This window comes from Diadema antillarum, unplaced genomic scaffold (genome assembly GCF_040938485.1).
Source record: "Diadema antillarum isolate AM-2024a unplaced genomic scaffold, OU_Dant_1.0 scf00000006, whole genome shotgun sequence".
NCBI classification, from domain to species: Eukaryota; Metazoa; Echinodermata; class Echinoidea; order Diadematoida; family Diadematidae; genus Diadema; species Diadema antillarum.
The window spans coordinates 179,172-199,277 of record NW_027270895.1 but is presented as its reverse complement, the minus strand read 5'-3'; the positions used below and the strand labels follow the sequence as shown (position 1 = coordinate 199,277).

The 20,106-nt window shown below is 36.9% G+C and overlaps 1 protein-coding gene across 3 annotated transcripts in view; it reads left to right on the top strand.

The window, feature by feature from the left end:
* The window catches only part of LOC139716061 (protein phosphatase EYA1-like), a 418,852-nt gene that overhangs the window by 335,256 nt on the left and 63,490 nt on the right, over positions 1 to 20,106 (top strand). For 2 of the 3 annotated variants that reach the window (XM_071627632.1, XM_071627617.1), the window contains exons 5-8: positions 2,072 to 2,244; positions 8,998 to 9,126; positions 11,244 to 11,326; positions 11,642 to 11,798. In XM_071627632.1, the coding sequence (XP_071483733.1) occupies positions 2,072 to 2,244; positions 8,998 to 9,126; positions 11,244 to 11,326; positions 11,642 to 11,798 (542 nt within the window). The remainder of the gene's footprint in view (positions 1 to 2,071; positions 2,245 to 8,997; positions 9,127 to 11,243; positions 11,327 to 11,641; positions 11,799 to 20,106) is intronic. The other variant, XM_071627624.1, reaches the window with a different exon arrangement.

Here is a 20,106-nt window from a genome sequence, read left to right as displayed (position 1 = left end):
CGTCATTACGAGCACGTTGAAAATGCTTTCATGAACATGGATTGTATGTTGACCAGCTAGTCAAGCAGTACAAAGTCTTCCATCATAATGATGCTTTGAGGATTGTAACAAAAATTAAGAACCTTGGTGGTATTATGATGTCCTTGTAAAAGACTGTACTGGAAATGTACCATGCTTTATGAAGGGAGACTTGATATCAGCCTTCATTACTTTCCTCTATTAACATTCTAAACATCAGGTCAAGTTATTATAACATTGCCTCATTTGATTTGCACATATAGTTTCAAATTATAGACGCATGAGTTTAATAGTCAAGACAACAAATTAGGTGATCCTTTAAAGCATGAAATGAGATTGCTAGTCGATGGTATAACATGTCAATAGCTGAAAGAAGGATATTAATAAGCTGCTGCTATAATTGAACAAAGTTGTGCCTAATGGCATATCAACAAAATTGAATTCCAGATGGAGATTAAAGCATGAAATAGTAAAAAAAATTACAAGTTTCACTTTGATTATGTCATAGTGATGATGTCATAAAAATGGGAAAAAAGCATAGTCATAATCCTGTACGATAAGAAAGATGTTATGTCACGAAACTATTCATTTGATATGCTATATAAATTTGTGCAAAATATGGGATTGGCAGGGCATCTATTTCCCAAGATACAGGAATACAATGTTTGACATTTGACCCTTATTATCATAGCCAAGATTGCATCCAAGCAAGAAGGTGCTATTTTTTGTAATGATTCATTTGAAATGGTATAAATTTGTGTAAAGTATTTGGGTTATAGGATAAATTGTTCCCAAGCTGTTGCAAAAAATGTGACATGAGTAAAACCCCATGAGAAAAATGACTGCCACAGAAACATCATGTAAAATTATTAGATTTGCCCAATTCATTTCAATTGATGTTTTTAAATATCTTTAAATTGACAAATCATGTAATTCAATTGAAAGACAATTTTATTATTTGTAACATACTGAAATTTGGGTGAAAGTCAGGTAAGGATAATTGAGATATGCTCAAGTGTGTTTGAAATTTAATGATGTCATCTTCAAATTACTTTTTTTTTTAAATTTAATGATGTCACATTTGTTGTGTTTTTTTCAGCCTTAATGACCCATCAAATCACATCTACAACTCATCAGCATTTATGATATATAAAATTGGGTTCATCGTCCATCCTAACAAACTATAATGGATTAAGAAATCAGGGTCAGTAATTTCCAATTATGTCAAAAAATATGAGAGAGGAAATTACATTTCTGTGTGTTGAGTTTCTTTGTCATTTTCTTCGTTATTAATTTTCAGTTTTGGAGTACAAAAAAATTCAAAAGTGATTCTTAACATTGATATTTCAACATTGTTTTTTTTGCTATACTTGTTTTCTGTTTTTTATATTAACTAAAATACTGTAAAACGAGAAACTTTCCTGTGCATGAAACTTTGTGAAGCTTGTTTCTAAGTAGGTTCCATCATATTTCTTTAGCATTCATTCTCAGATTCCAACTTTCATACATCGACCACTATGTTCTATATGTTTGCAATACTCTATTATGCCTCCTAGCTGGATATCATGTATTATTTCATTTTGTAATCTTAAGTCTCCTCGCTGGATATCATGTATTAGTTAACTTTGTGATATTTGATGAATTTTTTCATCGAGAAATATGAAAATGAATTGAAATTGAATTGAAATTGAAATTGAATTGAATTGAAATGAATTAAAATTGAATTGAAATTGAATTGAATTGAAATGAATTTGTGAGAAGCCAAGATTCACAAAAGTGAAAAGCAGGGGAAAGTTGCTGTCTACACAATGCATTGAATGCCGGTGCCAATTTGTGTCAGTTTCATGCCACAAATGGGTCTGGTTTAACAGTAATAGAGATTTTCACATTGCTATTTCAATATTTTTTCTGTTATGTTTGTATTCTGTTTTATATTTTAACTATAAGTATGTCTTCCAAAGTTATGCCCTGATACAGGACAAACTTCTAACCATATATTTCCATCTCTATCCCCCCTCTCTCTCTCTTATCACTTTTGCCCGGTCATGCACAGCCAAGCCTATCCACACATTTTGCCCACCCCGTCGGCGCAGGGCGGGAACTTCCCTCCGATCGGCTCCCAGACGCAGGCCGGCACGTTTGGGTCACAGAACGCCTCCAGTTACCCCTACTCGGCCCAGACGGGTCAGTCGCCGTATGGGATTGTAGGACAGACCATGTCGTACGGTGAGCACTCCATCATCAGATCTGTTTTGGGGGGGGGGGATGATGGGGAGGGGAGAAGAAGGAGGTGAGAAAAACGAAAGCAGACAAATATGTTTTGATTTACTACCAGGATGTCTGTCATAGAAAGTGGGGTTTTTCTCCTGTTTTGTTTTGTTCTTTTGTATGATTGTGTGATTGATTATATTGTTCACACATCTGTAAAGGGCATATTCCAAGGCAAGTTTTGTTAGACATGACGCAATGTTTTCTGTGCAGGGTTTAAACTTAAAGAATATTTTAGGCCCTGTAGCAATTTGTTGGTAGAAAGTTTATCTAAAAAAAAAATATATATATATATATCATTGACAGAAAAATATCGTAGCAGTTAAATCAAATTCCTAGTAGCCAAATGACCACAGAGATGGCATAAGGAATGACTAAGGGGCACTGATTATATGAAAGACTAAGATTTAAGTTATCATATATGTCAGGATGGCATAAGAACGAAAATGAAAGAATAAAATGATATTCCACCCATTATACATACACCAAAGGAGTTATGTGCATGTATCCTGTTTATGTATGTTACTGTATATGGTACTTGTGTTTTCATGTAATCAATTTGTGCTTGTGCATGCATGCTCTCTGTGATATTTGTAAATGGTGTGTGTTCCTGCATGTGATGTAGATTATACTATACGTGTGGGAACATGGCATGGTAACGCATACAGTGAATCAGATGTAACTCTCAAAAGTGCTGTGAAAGTCTGTAGACAATGGATTCTGAAGAAGAACTTGTGACAACCGAATCACATACTATTATGCCTTAAGAAATATTATGCCCTCAGTCACTCTTAAAATACAACGTAGAATAACTTCGCTTAATTAACCTGTTGAGGACAACCTGATTTTGCTACAACATGCATTTCCCATAGACACTTGCCCGAGTATACTAGGGACTCGTCCTCAATGGGTTAAGAAATATTGCCCTCGGTCAATGTTGAGCAGAATTACTTTGCTTGAGGGAGCCTCACTGCTCTTATCCTACAAGGGGAACGAGAGGGGTGTTCAGATACCGGTATTCAAAGCCAGAAGGTAGCAGGTTGGTCCCTGATGAATCCTTAGAAGTATCCTACTTTCTGACTTGAATGTCTACTTTGATAAGCTGCATGTTAAGTCATTGAGGACCAGCTGATTTTGCTATAACACACATTTTGAACAGACACCTGCCCGAGTATACTCCAAACTAGTCCTCAGTGGTTTGAAATAAGAATGGCAGTCAGAGAATATCAGGTCTGTGGAGGTTCTGTTAGAGAAGAAACAGACAAGAAACAAAAAACGGAAAGAGTAGGAAGAAGATGATGACATAGAAGATGGAGTAGAATAAGGAACAGAAAGATGATGGTGATGGTGATGGTGATGGTGATGGTGGTATTCAAAGAGATAGAGAAATTAAAAGGAAAAGAAGACCAAGTAAAAGGAAGAAGAAGCAAATGGAGTAGAGATGGAGGGATGGGGAGTGCCTTGGGGATGTGTTGTTGACGAAAGTGGTGCAGAAAATGGAGAGGCAGCCGGATTGGGGACGGGCCGGGAAAAATGTGCGAGCTGAAGTTACACGAAGTCAGGTGCTGTGGACAAGAGAAGCCAAATGAACCCAAGAGATTAAAGAACGAGGATAACAAGAAATAAATGAGATAAGAAAAGGAGAAAAAAGAGACAGGTGTAGATACTGGAATGAGAAGACAAAAAAAGAAGAAGATTGCAAATCGAGATCTCCGATAATCATTCAGTATCATGTTAGACCGTTCCCGCGGTAACGGATACCAGTCTTGTGTCATCTGAACCTCAGACTCCTAGCGTGGTCATCATCTTCATTAATGGTGCAATTAGCTGCATAAGGCAAAGGATTTTTTTCTCTCTCTTTTTCGTTTAAGTTTCTTCTCCAGCAGAAGAAGAAAAAAAATGAGTAAAGATTGGACAGCTGGCGGGAGGCACAAGAAGAAATCAAGCCACTCTTGCTGGGGCTGAACATAATTGTGGAAAATTGCTTGTATCATTCTACAACTTGTGTGGGGTTCCTGCAAGCCATTGCTCTTTGTCATTTTTGTTTTTGTTTTGTTTTGTTTTGGGGGATTGGGAAATGATCGTATTTGATGATGGTACAGGGTTCACAAAAAGTTTCCACAATGAAAAAAAAACAAACAAAAAACGTCAGTTGCCAGTAAAGCTGACCCAACTATATATTTTATTCTCAAAAGTCATCCACAAGTTCATGAGCACATCATATCTTTGTTGTTATTGTTGATGTCAAGAGAGATCCACCAAGGGCCCAAAGCCTGCCAATGCAAAGACCTTACAAGAATATGAGCACATCATATCTATGCTTTTGATGTCATTGTTTATAACAATACAGATTCATCAAGGGCCAAAACCCTGCTAATTCATAGGCCTACCATGACATTTACATTAGAAATCAACTGCTTCCTTGCGCCGAGGCGACTGTAGGATGGCCTGAAAAAAGAAGAGACTTTTTTTTTTTTTAACTGTCTCAATGCCAACTAGTTCCTGTACTGTAGGACTGCCTGTATACATGTAGTGATAAAGTTTTATGGAAATTTTCCTTGCCAATTTACTTGTAATATAGGCAAGCCTTGCACATGTAGTCAAGGCATTTGCAATGATAAAAGAAATACACTTTTCTGAGTTGTAGCTCTTTTTTTTTTTCTTTTTGGCATTGCTAGTAAAATACAACAGCAGTTCATACTCTTAAAAAGTCGCATAGTTCCTTTTCTCAACTTTATCTTCTATGTTCAACTTCCATTACATATCACTACTCTCCCGCTTTTGCACTCTCATACTACTGGTGTGATGTGTGCAATGTTTGAGAAAAAAAAATGCTTTAACTCCGTTAGCCAAGAATGATTCTGCATAAAATGTATTGCTGCTGTCATTTATAGAATGATTAATAATGTACTATGCATTCATTGTGCACAATTTTTTCCAGTTCTTTTTACAAAAAAAAAAAGGAGAAGTTTTTGTAATTTCTTCTACCACCCATGTACTTGTTGCTGGCAAATATTTCTACCTTTAATGATATCTTTTTTTGTTCTTTTCTTCTTGTTTCTTTTATTGTTTGTCCCTAAGTCACAAAATATCATTCTATCACTTTCTCAATTCATAATTATGTCCATATTTAGAAATGCTCTCTCTCTTTCTATTTGATTCAATTTTCTTTTAGGCCTTTTATCTTCACCAGCATTCTCTCACACTCTTTATATCTCTTTCTCTCTGACTGCCCATTATATGTTTCTCTTCTTCCTTACCTTCTGTCTCATTTTTCCTCCATTCCCTTCATCCATCTAAACTTCTTTCTCTTTCTCCTCGACAACTGAACACCCATCATTCTTTTCCTTGTTCTGGTAATCTGCCATTCATCAATTCTTCTTTTGCTTTACCCTTTTTAATATTTCATCTACTTTACCTACCATCTCTCTCTCCCTCTCTCTATGTACAGTACGTATGTATATATCTATTTATCTCTCAATCTATCTATCTCTCTTTATATATCTCTCTGTTTCTCTCTGTTTCTCTCTTTCTATCCATCTATATCTCTCTATATATCTTTTTATCTCTATCAGTTTAATTCTCTCTTTCCATCTACCACTCTATCTATTTTCCTGATTGCCATAGCTCTGGTTTTATTCAGATCTAACTGCTCATGGACTACTGAGCATCCAATCTGATATACCTTTTGCCGCACGCAACGGATTCCCCGTGCGTGTGTTCCCTCTACTTGTCCGCTCGCTTGCTGGATGAATCAGATCTCTCGCGTAGCGTGTTCTGTCCGCGTTGACGACGGCGGGGTGTTTACCCAGCTCTTATCTGGCCGTCGTTACGGTCAGAGCTATCAAACCGCAAATGAAGAGGGGGGTAGAGTTTGGAGAAGAGAACAAGCAACAAAGAAGAAGGGGAAAAAAATCAATGAGAAAGAGATGGCACATTTCTGTGTGTGTTGGCTGACAAATATCGTCACTATCTAATTCGTGCGGTGTATCTGCCGCTTCTTATTTCTCGTGGGGGCTTTTTGCGATTTTTCTGTGCTGTCGCTACTCCCCTCCTCACACCGTGACAAAATATGGACATTATCATAAAGTGGAATGTTGGAGTATGGTGGTGAATTGGCAAGCAAACACCTCGTCAAAGGATTTTTTTTTTTTTTTTTTGAATGAGAAATATATCAAGAACTCTCCGAATTGTGCTTCTCTTTTCTTTTGTTGATCACTTGTATATTTTGGCTGTGGTGTTGTTGTTTTTTTGGGGGGGTGCTTACAGTTTATATTGCAAAAAAACAAAAGATGTTAAAAATGCAGAATTAATATATGTGGAAAATATCAGATGACATGCTGCTTTTTAATCATAAAACTAGTCAAGCTAATAGTTTCATCTATACGCAAAATTATTTATCGGGGACCCATTGTAAAGTTGTACTTACAGGACTTAAAGTCATGGAAAGAAATTTGATAGTTAAAGTTAGATTGGGATTTTTTATGAAATTACTCAGAAATAATAATTTTGTTTTTAAGTCAGCACACGCACATAAAGACGCACACATGGTTCACCTACATTAATCGTGGAGGTTAAGGTTTCTGCCCCATCTTAAAGTTAATGACCACCTAACGACAGCATAATTTCTATCTCCCTTTCATCTCTCCTCACCCTCCCCCCCCCCCTTTCTCGATGCCACAAGATTTGCCTACCAGCATCTCTGCGCCTGTGTAGCGAGCACCCTTTGCTTTAAAAAAAAAAAAAAAAAAGCTCTACCTACCTGTAACTCCAGCTTGGGTGACCCCCTTACCAGCTGTTTTCTCACACTTCTGCTCTTCAGCCTTTGCAATTTCTTTTTTTCCCTTTTTTTTTTAAGGAAGGTCGAAAAAGGAGGGTACTTAGATGACTCGTTGATATAGAAAGAAATTCCCCTTTCAATGTATAAAGTCCTGATAGAGTCATGTGGTTATCATACCAGGACTTTATGTGGGGGTGTTAAAGAGGTTCTTTTTTCTTCTTCTAATTCTTCCCTTATCGTCTTTGTAAAACAAGAAACCCACGGGTGTGTTGGTTCTTGAAACACTCATAAATGTGTCAATCATTCGCATTTTATGAAAAAGGAAAAAGTGGAGAAAGAATGGCTGTGGGCCATCATCAATTTGCGAAGCAAAACACGTTTGTGTAGCGTGTAAAACTAGTAATTAGATGGAAAAAGCAGAACACTAAACTGGATGGTGCTGAATGTTAATCTGGTTGTCTGTGCTGCATGATGGAAAAACAAGCATCGATGTTTTTTTCCAGTTGTTGTGGACAGAAAAAAAAAGTTTCTCCATATTTGATGGCAGACAGATTCAGAATCTGAGCTGAAATTTTGTATTTGCCAACGTTTTTGTTTTTGTTTTCATTATAGAGAAACAATGTTTCCTATATCTCAGGTCAATTATTTGGATAAGGGTTCATGATTTTGCTGACTTGGTAAAATATATTTGATTAATTCTCTTTTTCCTCAATCTTAACCCGTTGAGGACAGACTAATTTTGTTACTACACACATTTCCCATAGACACTTGTCTGAGTGTACTCGGGACTCGTCCTCAATGGGTTAAAAAAAAGAATAGAAAGAAAAAGTTATTACTCATAAAAACTCATTTTTGCTACTTTTTTTCTTTTAAAACTCTATATGAAATAACTTCTTATTTTAATAAGAATCAGTGATTATTTAGTGGTTTATTTAGTAGAATCATCCTTACAGCCACTAAAGCTACATTACACATTGTTATCATTATTATCATCATCATCATCATCATCATCATTAATATCATATACATTCACATATATATTTACAAAGCTGTCTGTATACCACAAAGACATAGAATCAAAACCTATTACAACACAAAATAACCAGGCAGTTGAAATTCAGTGATAATATACTATTTCTAATGAAACAGCAAAATTAGTATAAATGGGAATGAACACCAACGACACCACAATGTTACTTGCATAAAACTTGTACAATTGAAATATTAATAACAGTAACATCATTTCATATTTATTTTAGATGTTATTCAGACTTTTAGTCAGTAGTATCTATCTAAATAAGTACTTGAGACTAGAATATCGAGAAACGTATAACTGATGAATGTGTCATTGTGTTAATGACCATGTGAAGTTAAGATTTAACTTTCTTTATTACAAATTATTATGTGTGACTGTTAAAAAATGTGATTTTATGTATTAACCCACAATGTGAAAACAATTGTGAGTGATGCTGTCCTGTACCAGTGCTTCCGTTTTGCATGCTTGTAAGTAATTCTTGTGCCTTCTGGTCTTGCGGATTGGAGCGCATCTCGCGACATCTTGCACCAGAACTCTCCCTCATCTTCTAAATCGAAGCCCCTCCTCAGATCGGTGGTAAAAAAACAAAAAAGAGAATTAAAAAGAACACATTGTCAGTGAATTCATGCAGTGTGGTAGCTCTTTTTAGTAGGAAAATCACTCTATTTCTCCAGCTTCAACTTTGCCCCACCTCGCATTCATTCGTATAAGGTGGTTTTGCTTTTAAGTCCGTGATTTCATATTTTCATCTCCGACTGCATCCATTGCCACTCTAATAGCCTTAAATGAACTGAAAATGCCCTTTAAAAATAAAAATGAAAAGGGAAGAAGATTGAGACAAAAAAAAATTCACAGAAAATGCATCATAATCCTCATTTTTCTCTTGTCTATTTAGCAGGCACAAAGTCATTAAAGACAGACCCAGGAACGATACCGGGTCAGGGGTCGTACCTGAGTACATATGGTTCGGCGAGTTTCGTTGGGACGCCGCAGGCCGGACAAAGCTCGTATTACGGCATGCAAGGTAAATTCCACTCACCTCAGTTATTTTGTATTAACACTGCCGGACAATTTCAAGCATGCCAATTTGATGCGAGTTTTTTAAAAAAAGAAAGAAAGTAAAGAATGATTACTGTAATTTTACTTCTCATCCACACAAAATTAAAACTAAAAAAAAAAATTGACCAGTGACATCCAAAAGGGAATGGAGACAGATATAGTGCATACCATATGACCGTAATTCCCATGCATAGTTTTAGAACGATTTAATCAAAACACCTTCCGAAAGTAAAGCAGGAAGTATGGGCATCACCCGGCCGAAGTTTTTAATTGCTGCAGTTATTTTTGATACTTAAATTGATCATACGGCTGGCCTCCTTCAATCTTCAAATGGAAGATATGGAGTGATGAATGATATTACACTGCTGTTTAACCCATTGAGGACGAATCCCGTATATACTCGGGCAGGTGTCTATGGGAAGTTGTAGCAAAATCAGTCTGTCCTAAATGGGTTAAGATGATGAAGAGTTCTGGTGATCAGTGTAAATTCCCATGTTTTTATATTTTTCCCATAATTGTTCAAATACATGTAACACCACATTTAGATTGATAAAAGAAAGAAAAATTCCCCCACTTTCACCTTTTCCCCACTATGTATGTGTGCAACAAATTTCAGCCAAATGTGGCATATTGTCGATGAAATAGATTATTGTTTTTGTTCTAAGCATGATTTTGAGTAAGAATGCAAATTTTGAAAACCTGTGCCATAAGCACAGTCCCCCCCCCCACACACACACACAAATTTGTGGAATGTGGTCTCCTTTGGAATGCTATTTAAAGGACAAGTTCAGTTTCATAGACATAGGTTGAGTGAATGCAGCAACAATAGTAGAACACATCAGTGAGAGTTTGAGGAAAATCGGACAATCCGTTCAAAAGTTATGAATTTTTGAAGTTTCTACTCAGTCACGGCTGGATGAGAAGACTACTATACCTTGTGATGTCACATGTGTACAACGATTTAAAGACAGAATAAAGAAAATTTAACATATTTTCACTTTTCTCGCATAACAAAAGAATACTTGGCTTCTCTCTTTCAGAAGGCAAGGGGAATAATATTACCCTTAACATACATCAGTAGTAAGTCAAAGAAATGTGGACTTTATTCAAAAAGTAAAGTTTTGTGAAATTATCTTTTTATTTTCCTTATATCGTTGTACGCATGTGACATCATACACTGTGGTAGTCTTTTCGTCCAGCATTGACTGCGCAAATATTTAAAAAAATCATAACTTTTGAACGGATTGTCCGATTTTCCCCAAACTTTCAGTGATGTGTCCTACTAATATTGTTGCATTCACTCAACCCACATGTATATGAAGGTGGACTTGTCCTTTAAATTTGACAACATCTGCTTTCTACAACGGTACAGTGCTTTTTGTACATAACCCGCATTCTGTATCGGTGTCGTGTGAATGTATAATGAAGTAGTGTATAAAATTTTATTGTGTTCCATGTATTGTCCTTCTTGAAGGCCTCCAAATAAGGAGTTTAATTGCAAAATGGGTTAAGCACCATTTTTAAAAATTTTAAAGTATTAAAGTCCAATATCAGGTACAGCAAAATAAAACCTTTCTACCGATACCTTGCTTGTTACATAAACAAAGAATGTTCTTTAACTTTTGACTAAAAATGTCCCATATTTTCTTGTTATTTTGTTTTTTTGCGTAGGAGGGGGTGGGGCAGCTTAAATTGCAAATATATCAAAAATTAACAGCAGCAGAGTTAGGTTGCTTTGCAATCAAACTCTGTGAATATTGCATGGTCATTGATGTCATTATCATTATTTTCGTATCGTGGGAAGTAATTTTACTACAGTCGCTTTGATGATATTGTAATACTATCGCACTCAATACAAAAAGTGCCTTCATTCAGATTTTTGCCATTTTTTTTGCATGTTTCCCCTTCTGTTTTATTGTTTACTTTTCACTTTAATCCCCCCCCCCCCCCCCCCCCCCCCCCCCCCCCCCCCCCCCCCCCGGATGTGAGAATGATGTGTAGGCCTAACTATTATGATTTCCTAACACGCTTCACGATCTGGTATTCGCGCTCACTCTCCCTCTCTCTTTTTTCGAAACGCAGGCGCATTCACAACGGCCGGATACACATACCCCTCAACCAGCAATACTACAACAAATTCACAGGGTTTCAACAGTACACATCAGGTGAGTCTGATTCACCCAGCCAGCTTAGTTTATTTCAGACTGTTGAAAAGGAAAGACAGTAAAGAGATTGCATTCAGAGGACTAACCAATGTTTAAGAGTTTATGCTCACGTAACAAAGTCGGTGTGATAAAATACAATATACGTTTTGAGATCAGCGTGTGAATAATCTTTTACCCTTCATACAATGAATTTTGCTGCTATTGTGTATAATTACAATGCAGATGTAATTCATTTTGAATCTATTCTTTATATGTTCTTTTTTCTACTCTTTTATTTTGTTTTTGTTTCTGTCTTTCCTTCTTGGTGGCTTGCAGGGTGTAGAATACGGTCCGTACCCGACGTATAGCCAAACCGGTTTCAACCAGTACTATGCTTCTCAGAATTACAGCCCGTACATGTCAAACAGCTTCTCAGCCACCCCGTCGATACCCAGCACCACCACCTACCAGTTGGCCCCGTTACCTAGCGACAGTGAGTCACGCCCCAAACTTTCTCGTCTTTTAGAACCCTTTGTTCGCTTTGAATGTGAATCGGCGGTGAAAACCTCATAGGGTTGTACACACTGTCCAAACTCTTCCGGCAGAGAAAGGGTTAGACCTACAATTTGTACTGCTTGATGGGAGCTGGATGTGTTGTTATGGCGAAATCTGAAATAATCAGACAATCTATTTAAATCTTTGAGTTTAAGTGCTGCTGGATGAGAAGACTACTACAATTCATGAGGTCAGTGCAGGAAAATGACGTAGAGAAAACTATATGTGTTGTTTGAAGTATGACAATTAAAAGAGAATCCACGAAATTTCATTTTTTATGAAAAGTACACATTCCCTAGACTTATTATGGCTTCTTATGAGTAATGTTATTCCCTCTGCTTTCTGAAAGAGGTTTATCAAGTGCTCTTTCATTATGCTAGAAAAATAAGAATATGTTGAATTCTTTTTATATTTTTTTTTAATCGTTTTCCATGCATACCTTCGCAAAATGTTGCAGTCTTCTAATCCAGTGAGTAGCGGCACCAAAACTTTAAAATTTGATAAATTTGATCGGATTATCCGATTGTCTTCAAACTTCACTGATGTTTTCTCCAAATATTGCTGCAAACGGACAATATATTTGCTCCCTTCCTCATCAAGTGTGAATATGTTAGCTTCCATTGGTGCTATCTTGTTCCGTTACACATCTTTTGGAACCATAAATGGGGGTTTTTGTTGTCTTTTTCACATGCATATCACTTGTAGCTTCAGTACGTGTGGTTACTTTGGGCCAAAAACTCTACTGGCGTTGTTGATGTGACAGCTAATACCAACAGTCGTTCAGTTGATATTTTAATAGGAAATCAAGAAAATCTCCTGCATTACTGCTTGATACGAGAGCCAGTGGAAGCCGTAAGTTGTGTAATCTGAAAAATGGGAGATGGTGTTGAATATCTTGAGGCCACATCTTCTTATGAATGTTAGCATGTTGTGTGAGACCGATCAAATTTCAGGTTCAAGCTCTGGACCAGTTAATGGTATCGTGCAGTCTGCTAGGTTGGGGGAGCGTGTCATCCAAGTCGGTCCTTTTGTCGTTCCAAAACATGGCTTCCATTTCAGGCCAGTAAAAGAAGAAGTAGACAAAAAAAGAAGATATTATGATGGCCGATCTTTCCTGGTGGTTGTTTCACGTGGTTGCGGGCAAACGAAAATATCCGTAATGGGCCATCTGAGAAGGACTCCACATCATGCCTTTGTTGATTTTTCGTGGAACCAGAGACACGCGAGTGTTGAGATTTGAGCATAGGTTTAGTGTTGCTTGGCTGTTTTCATTTGATATGTCGGAGTTAACGTGGATGTGGCAAGGGAGAGATCATTTGAGAAATCAAATCAAGTTCACCGTGAAATCATCACCTGTGTGTTTAGAATTATTTTCTTACCCCGTCCTTGATGCAAGATAAGTGTTCTCTGAGGAGGGCCTACAACATTAACCCATTGTGTGAGGACGGGCTGATTTTGCTACAACACTCATTTCCCATAGACACCTGCCCGAGTATACTCAGGACTCATCCTCAACGGGTTAAAGAGGAATCCCACACCAGTTAGGACTCAGTCTGATAAGAGAGAGTAAAATTTTATAAGCACAACAGTGAAAATGTAATCAAAATTGTATTAAAATTAAGAATGCCATGACACTGTGAAGTTGTGCTAATTTTCACAAAATATTTTGTGAACAGTTGATATGAATATGCAAATGAGTGAGTTGATGATGTCATTGCCTCACAACTTGCCATATAGTCGTACACAAAATCATGACATTTCTAATTTTTTGTTCAAGTGCAATTATGCACCAGTCTCAAATCCTGGTATATCTGACTGACCATTGTTTTGACTCAGTTATAGAAAACATTGTGTTTTTCTGCTGCTACAGCAGAAAATTTAATTCATGTCATTTTTTTTGACACAATCTGTGGAAAATTGTGAGGTAATGATATCATCAGCTCACTCACAGGTGTACTTGTATATCAACTGATCAAAAACTGTTTTTGCTGAAATTAGTGAAACTTCACAATTTTATAACTTCTGTATAAGTTTAATCAAATTTGGATCAAATATTTACCATTATACAACAGTACTTATATATATATATTTTTTTCTCTTTTATGACAAACTTTTAACTGATCTGGAATTCCTCTTCAATTAATAATATGATAATGGATGTAACTCGTCATGCACTGTGGGATCTGAGATTAGCATTATGCAAATGCAAGACATTTTGAAATAGAGAAAGCAAGTAAATGGAGCTTTTTTTGTATATCAAGGAGGTAGAATGCCATTGAGTAATCACATGAGAAGTTGGCTGTCTTTCATTTTAATTTTGATATCACCATTCTAGTAATGGAGTCCCTTCATACAATCCTGATAGTTCAAATACTATATCTCTGTCTGTCTGTTTTGTGTACCATTTTCTAAACTTTTGATGAAAAGGGAATATGCAAGTTTGTTTTGTTTTTTTTAACTGACTTGTTTTCTGATAATATGCAGTTTAGATTTTGTGTTAATCAGGAACAAACTCCTTCAGCCCAAATGAGATAAGTGATTGATTGTGCCTTTTATTCATCTCTTCTTTTTTTTTTTTGAAGAAGAAAGGAATCTGATACCTGTAAAAGAATCACCTTTGCCTAGAAATTTGATGAGCCTTAATATCACTAATGCAGGAGTGATTTAGAGGCCTTGTTATCGATGTCACTGAACGTGAAATACTCTACATATTATCTTATTCGGGACTCCATCCCCGCCATTCTTTACAATACATCGCTAATGTCATTGTAAGATGCTGTTCAACTTACGTCAGTTGAAACCACTCTAGGGCTCTCGAAATATCATTGCATTCCCCTAAGGAAAAAAAATAGAGTTTGGAAAGGATAAGCGTAGATGTCCATATACATGTATTTGCTGGTATGGTAGCCAGTTGATTTATGGCACAAGGAAATGCAAAGAAAATATAACATTTGGCCCTTGCCTCATGCTGCATAGCATTCTGTGCATCATTTCGTTCACACAAATACACACACACACCCACACACTCAAAAATTGATAATGATAATAACAACAACAACAACAACAACAATAATAATAATAATAATAATAATAATAATAATAATGATAATAATAATAATAATAATAATAATAATAATAATAATAATAATAATAATGATAATAACAATAATAATAATAATGATAATAATAATGATAATAATAATAATAATAATAATAATAATAATAATAATGATAATAATTATAATAATGTAACAATAACAATAAAAGAAAGATGATGATGATGATGATGATGATAGTAATTGTAATGATGATAATAATAGTAACAACAACGATTCAATATTTACCTGAAAAAAAAAAAGCCTCAATGATTATAGCATTGTCTTCAAAGCAGACTGTATGATTGTATTGTTTATGTTTCATCAGCATTTCTGGATATTCATTCTAAATTTGGGTTAAAGGGGCCATCCACAATCTCAAGATTGGAATTTGTTGTCCAAGAACTAATGCATTCATGAGGAACAAGGGATCTCTTATCAACCCGTTAAGGATGAGTCCCGAGTATACTTAGGCAGGTGTGTATGGCAAAACCAGCCCATCCTCAATGGGTAAAGTGCAGAATCTTTTATCCACAGTGTACCACAGCATTTAAGAATTCATTTTCATGTATCTCCTCCTAACCGTAAGCTAAACTTCACATGTAAGTCTCTCTTGCCATTATGTGCAAACAAGTACTTCAACTGAGGGATATGAAGAAAATACCAACCAAAAGGCTGTCTATGGAAAGCCACATGGACACGTCAAACAGTAATGATGCAGGCATTTCCTTGTTCTAGCATATTGTTCAGCAAATAGAGCCTGTAGTGGACCTGTCACTTCAATGTTGGGGTTACCTTGACCATGAAACAGTGGGGCGTTTGACCTTTGAACCCCCTGCCTCTGAGCGATGTGAGTCACCGGCGGGTCGCAGTCCCTGACATTAAGCCAGCCGTGGAAAATATTCAAACTTTGAATTCAAACACCTCCCGGCGATGTTCCTGACATTTCTCCGCCCGATACAGGCGCGGTCCCGACGACCGGCCGCAATCTCAAACTCCTGCTTGCCTGCCTTTTTCCTCCCCCAACATCTCTCCCTCTCCCTCTCTCTCTCTCCCTCATTTCAATGATTCCTATCCAACGTGCCCAGAGGCACAATTTCTGCCACTTTCCTTTGACTGCTGCGACGTCAACTGTTGCCTAGCTGCTCCTCCGAACAACCTTCAATGATTTCTGTGTCCAGGGGGGCCGAGAAACCTCTCGCAGACGAGAGTTTGTCAGATTTGTGTTTGGGATCTGCGTGGAAGTCACGTTCCCCCTTTGCTGAATTTCTTCTTCTTCTTCTTCTTTTTTTTTCTTTCTCCAAAACCCTTTGAAGCGGTTGTCATCGTCAACCCGACTTGTCACATTCCGAAAGCATCTCGAGGAAAATATTCCGATTTGATAGGAGAAGGGAGAAAAGTAGAGAGAGACAGAAATATAGAAGGGGGGGGGGGGTGGTGAGGTTAGTGTACCACCCCCAAATAACAAATCATGATAAGAATCATTTCGATATTTTTATCATTCATCATTGTCTTGGAAAGCATCCCCTCCCGAATCGCTGTCAATCACAAAGGGAATTTCATAAGTTATTTCTGCCCCGGCTTTTAAAACTCATCGGATGCATGGGAACATTCAGAGTCTCTTCTTTCTGACAATACTCCTCCTCCTCCTCCTCCTCCTCCTCCTCCTCCTCCTCCTCCTTCCTTTCCTCCTCCTCCCTTCTTCCCAACTTTTGCTGAAACTCCTCTTGTTAGAAAGAAGAAGAAGAAGAAGAAGAAGAGAGAAAAAAAGGCGTACTCGCTGTGGTGATTTGAGCATGAAACATGTCAAGCAGAGCCTGATGCTGTTTGGCACTGCCTTTTGTGACACACAGCCCCCCAGAGGTGTGACATTTTTGTTTCGTGCCCCGCCCTGGTAACTCTCCATCTCTCATGCACCCAGTTCGGACTGAAGTTGAAGGAGCTAGACGAAAATTCAAATTGAGATTTCATAAAGACCCTAACTCAGCAGACAGTCTCAAGTATCTTCAATACCCACTGCCCCCTTCATCTCTATCGCAATCATTCCAAAAATTATTGTGAAGTTTCTGTAAACAAATCTTGCAATGAATTCTTCCAAATCATCTAGATCAGGTAAATGGGATTAAAGGATGTGTTTATTGAATACTAAAAACTGTGCTAGTGGAAATGGAAGAAAGTAAGCAAGTCCACGAGGGTTCAAATCTTCATTCATTGATGACACAATACCGATCAGAGGATTAGGTAGTGTTTACTCCCAAGCAATTAGTTTCCAGACACCGTTGCCCATCAGCACAGAAAGAGCTCACCATTTTGGATGTGCTATCTGATGAACATGGCACATTATGGGTTAATAACTGTTCTAATACCTACTTCTGAGATGATATCATGCTGTTATGTAGTAACAATTGTGCGCATAACCCATCACCAAAAAAGATACATCGTGATTAAATTGTACACTTTGACTTTCTGACCTTAGGCATTTTTTTTTTCAAAGATAACTAGACTTTTCAGGGGTATATTCCTTGTTTTCTCACTTTATTTCCAAATATCCACAGAAGTGGTAAGAAAAGTTGGTACCAAATAAGCACAATTCTGAGACAAAAGGAAGAACCAAGTGGATTTAAAGTTCAGATGCATCAATGTTATTGAGACAGCTAATTTAGATATCATAGACCAACTTGAAATAACAGTGTAAGATGCTCCATGAATACACAAACATTTCTAATTTGTAAAACATTTGTGGACTTTAAGATTTGTACAAGTTGAAGTCGCTAAGGTAAGGAATCAAACTTTTGTTTGATTCTTGCAGAAAAGCAGATTTTACTGATTTACTGATCAGGTCTAACTTGATTTGATTAGTTGCATACGTAACATGTAGAGGTCACATGTCTGCGTAGTGGTCATAATAATATAACTCAGTCTCATCGACCAATTTTCAGTGTAGCAACTGTACAAGTTTCTGGCTATACCAACTATTGAAACGTTTTCTACATGTATTTTACTGATATTGAATTGCTTAGGCAGCGATGGCGGTACGTGCAAACTACACATACCTTTTTCAGAGTCAGGGAGGCAGATTTGAGTGCCAAGTTTTATTTAGTACTGCAACGCAAGCAGACTGCGGTGATTATTGAGTGAAACAACCCCCGTCCTGAGAACTGTTGATTGTGCTGGTGGTTTAGCGTTAATGTATCTTTTTTTATTATTTGTGTGTGTGTGTGTGTGTGTGTGTGTGTGTGTGTGTGTGTGTGTGTGTGTGTGTGTGTGTGTGTGTGTGTGTGTGTGTGTGTGTGTGTGTGTATGTGTGTGTGTGTGTGTGTGTGTGTGTGTGTGTGTGTGCAGTATTTCCATGAGACCAGCATAAAAGAAAAAAAGAAGGAAAAAAAAACTTTCTGAAAGTGGCCCCCTCTCCAGGGTATTAAGAACAATCATGAAAATTGGGCCATAAAATTTCATGGGCAATTATACCCTTTTTCGTCCCCTTCTCCCTTTCTCTCTATTTTTCTTTTCTTTTTCCCCTCGCCCTTTCTCCGTCTACGATCAGGGTTGTTATTTTTTTCTTTAATAGCGTCTTCTGCTAAACAGCGAGAAAAGAAAAAGGGGAATAATGGGAGAAAAGAGCTCTATTCACGGCTAATCCAAACACCCATTCGAAATATGTACTGTAGCCAAGGAACACCAATATCTTGGAGCTGTAAACAAGTTTATTAAATGTTCTATTGAGCTTTCAATCAAAGTGAGGGCATGGTCCGGGCATGAAAAGGGGGATGAGATACGGAGAGAGGGAAAAAGAGCAAGGAAAAAATTGAGATATGAAGGAAGTGACAAAAAATATATAACTATATTAAAATCTTGGACTGGGGTGATGTATCACTGTATCACTGTTGGCGTGAGAAAGTGATAGGTATATGATATTGAAGTGGTTTTAAAAATGGACAATGCCAACGTGAGGGGACGTAGAATGCAGACTCAGAGTAAACAGCAAGTTATAGCAAAGAAAGCTACAGACAAAGGATAAACAACACTTGTATGCAGAGCGCTTAAAGGGAGAGTTCCCCCCACAAACTTTATATGGCTTCAGTGAATGTAAAAAGAAAAGATTAGTGAAACCTTTGTTAGTGTTTGACAAAAATCAGACAAGTCAATAAAAAGTTGCAAATTTTTTAGATAAAGCTTGCAAAGCAACTGCCTCTTTTAATTTCAGTATCTTGTGTACACAATTTTACATACAAGTACTGTTGTAGATACGAATTTCGAAGTGTAAAACCTTCCCATGATGACCGCATATCTTTTATTTGTTTGAAATACAAAACAGAACACTTTATACAGCCTCTGAAAATGAAGATGGACACTCATTTAGAAATAAAAGAAAAAAAAAATATATATATTTTTCAGCTCTGACTGTTGACCAGTTAGGTATGTTTATCACTGTGTACTTTGTGTAGTTTTGTTATATTTCAGTTTTAATACAAAGGAATGAATTTGTAATATTCTGGTTAATTCAACGTGGTATCTTCCTTTGATTGGAATTCAGACACTTATCACTGCTGTGGAGAAATAAAACACAGAAAAGGAATTTTACAAATTTTCATTTTTGTTTTTGTTTTTGTTTTCTTTTGAGGACATTGAAAGAGGACATAGTCCAACTCCACCGGGAAGCATTGAGAATAATGTTAGAACTGAAATATCTTGATAACAGGTCAAAGGAGTACTTTTCATTACAAAAATTGAAGATTAATAAATTTTCCCTTTTTGTTGCCTCTGTCATTTTATCATCCTTCTACTTGTCTTTAATAATCATTCCATTACTATGACATCACAAACTGTTGCAGAGTTCCAATCTAGATATGATGACAACACACAAAATTACAAAAATCTTGAAAATCTATAACGCTCTCATGTTATTTGTAGATCTTTTTTTTCCCTTCAAATTTGTACTGAGGAATTTTGTGTTGGGGAAACTTTCCCTTCAAGGAATGGAAACGGCAAATACACAGGTTGTGATGGTAGTAGTCCATTGGAAATCTTTGTAGGATTTTAAGGATGGTACATTCAGGTTTCATGTTCACGTGCAAAAGAAAAATTACTAGTTTACAAAGAGATTGAACCATTTGATAGCTGACTTCAGCATCTTTTTTTTTTCTAAAATCA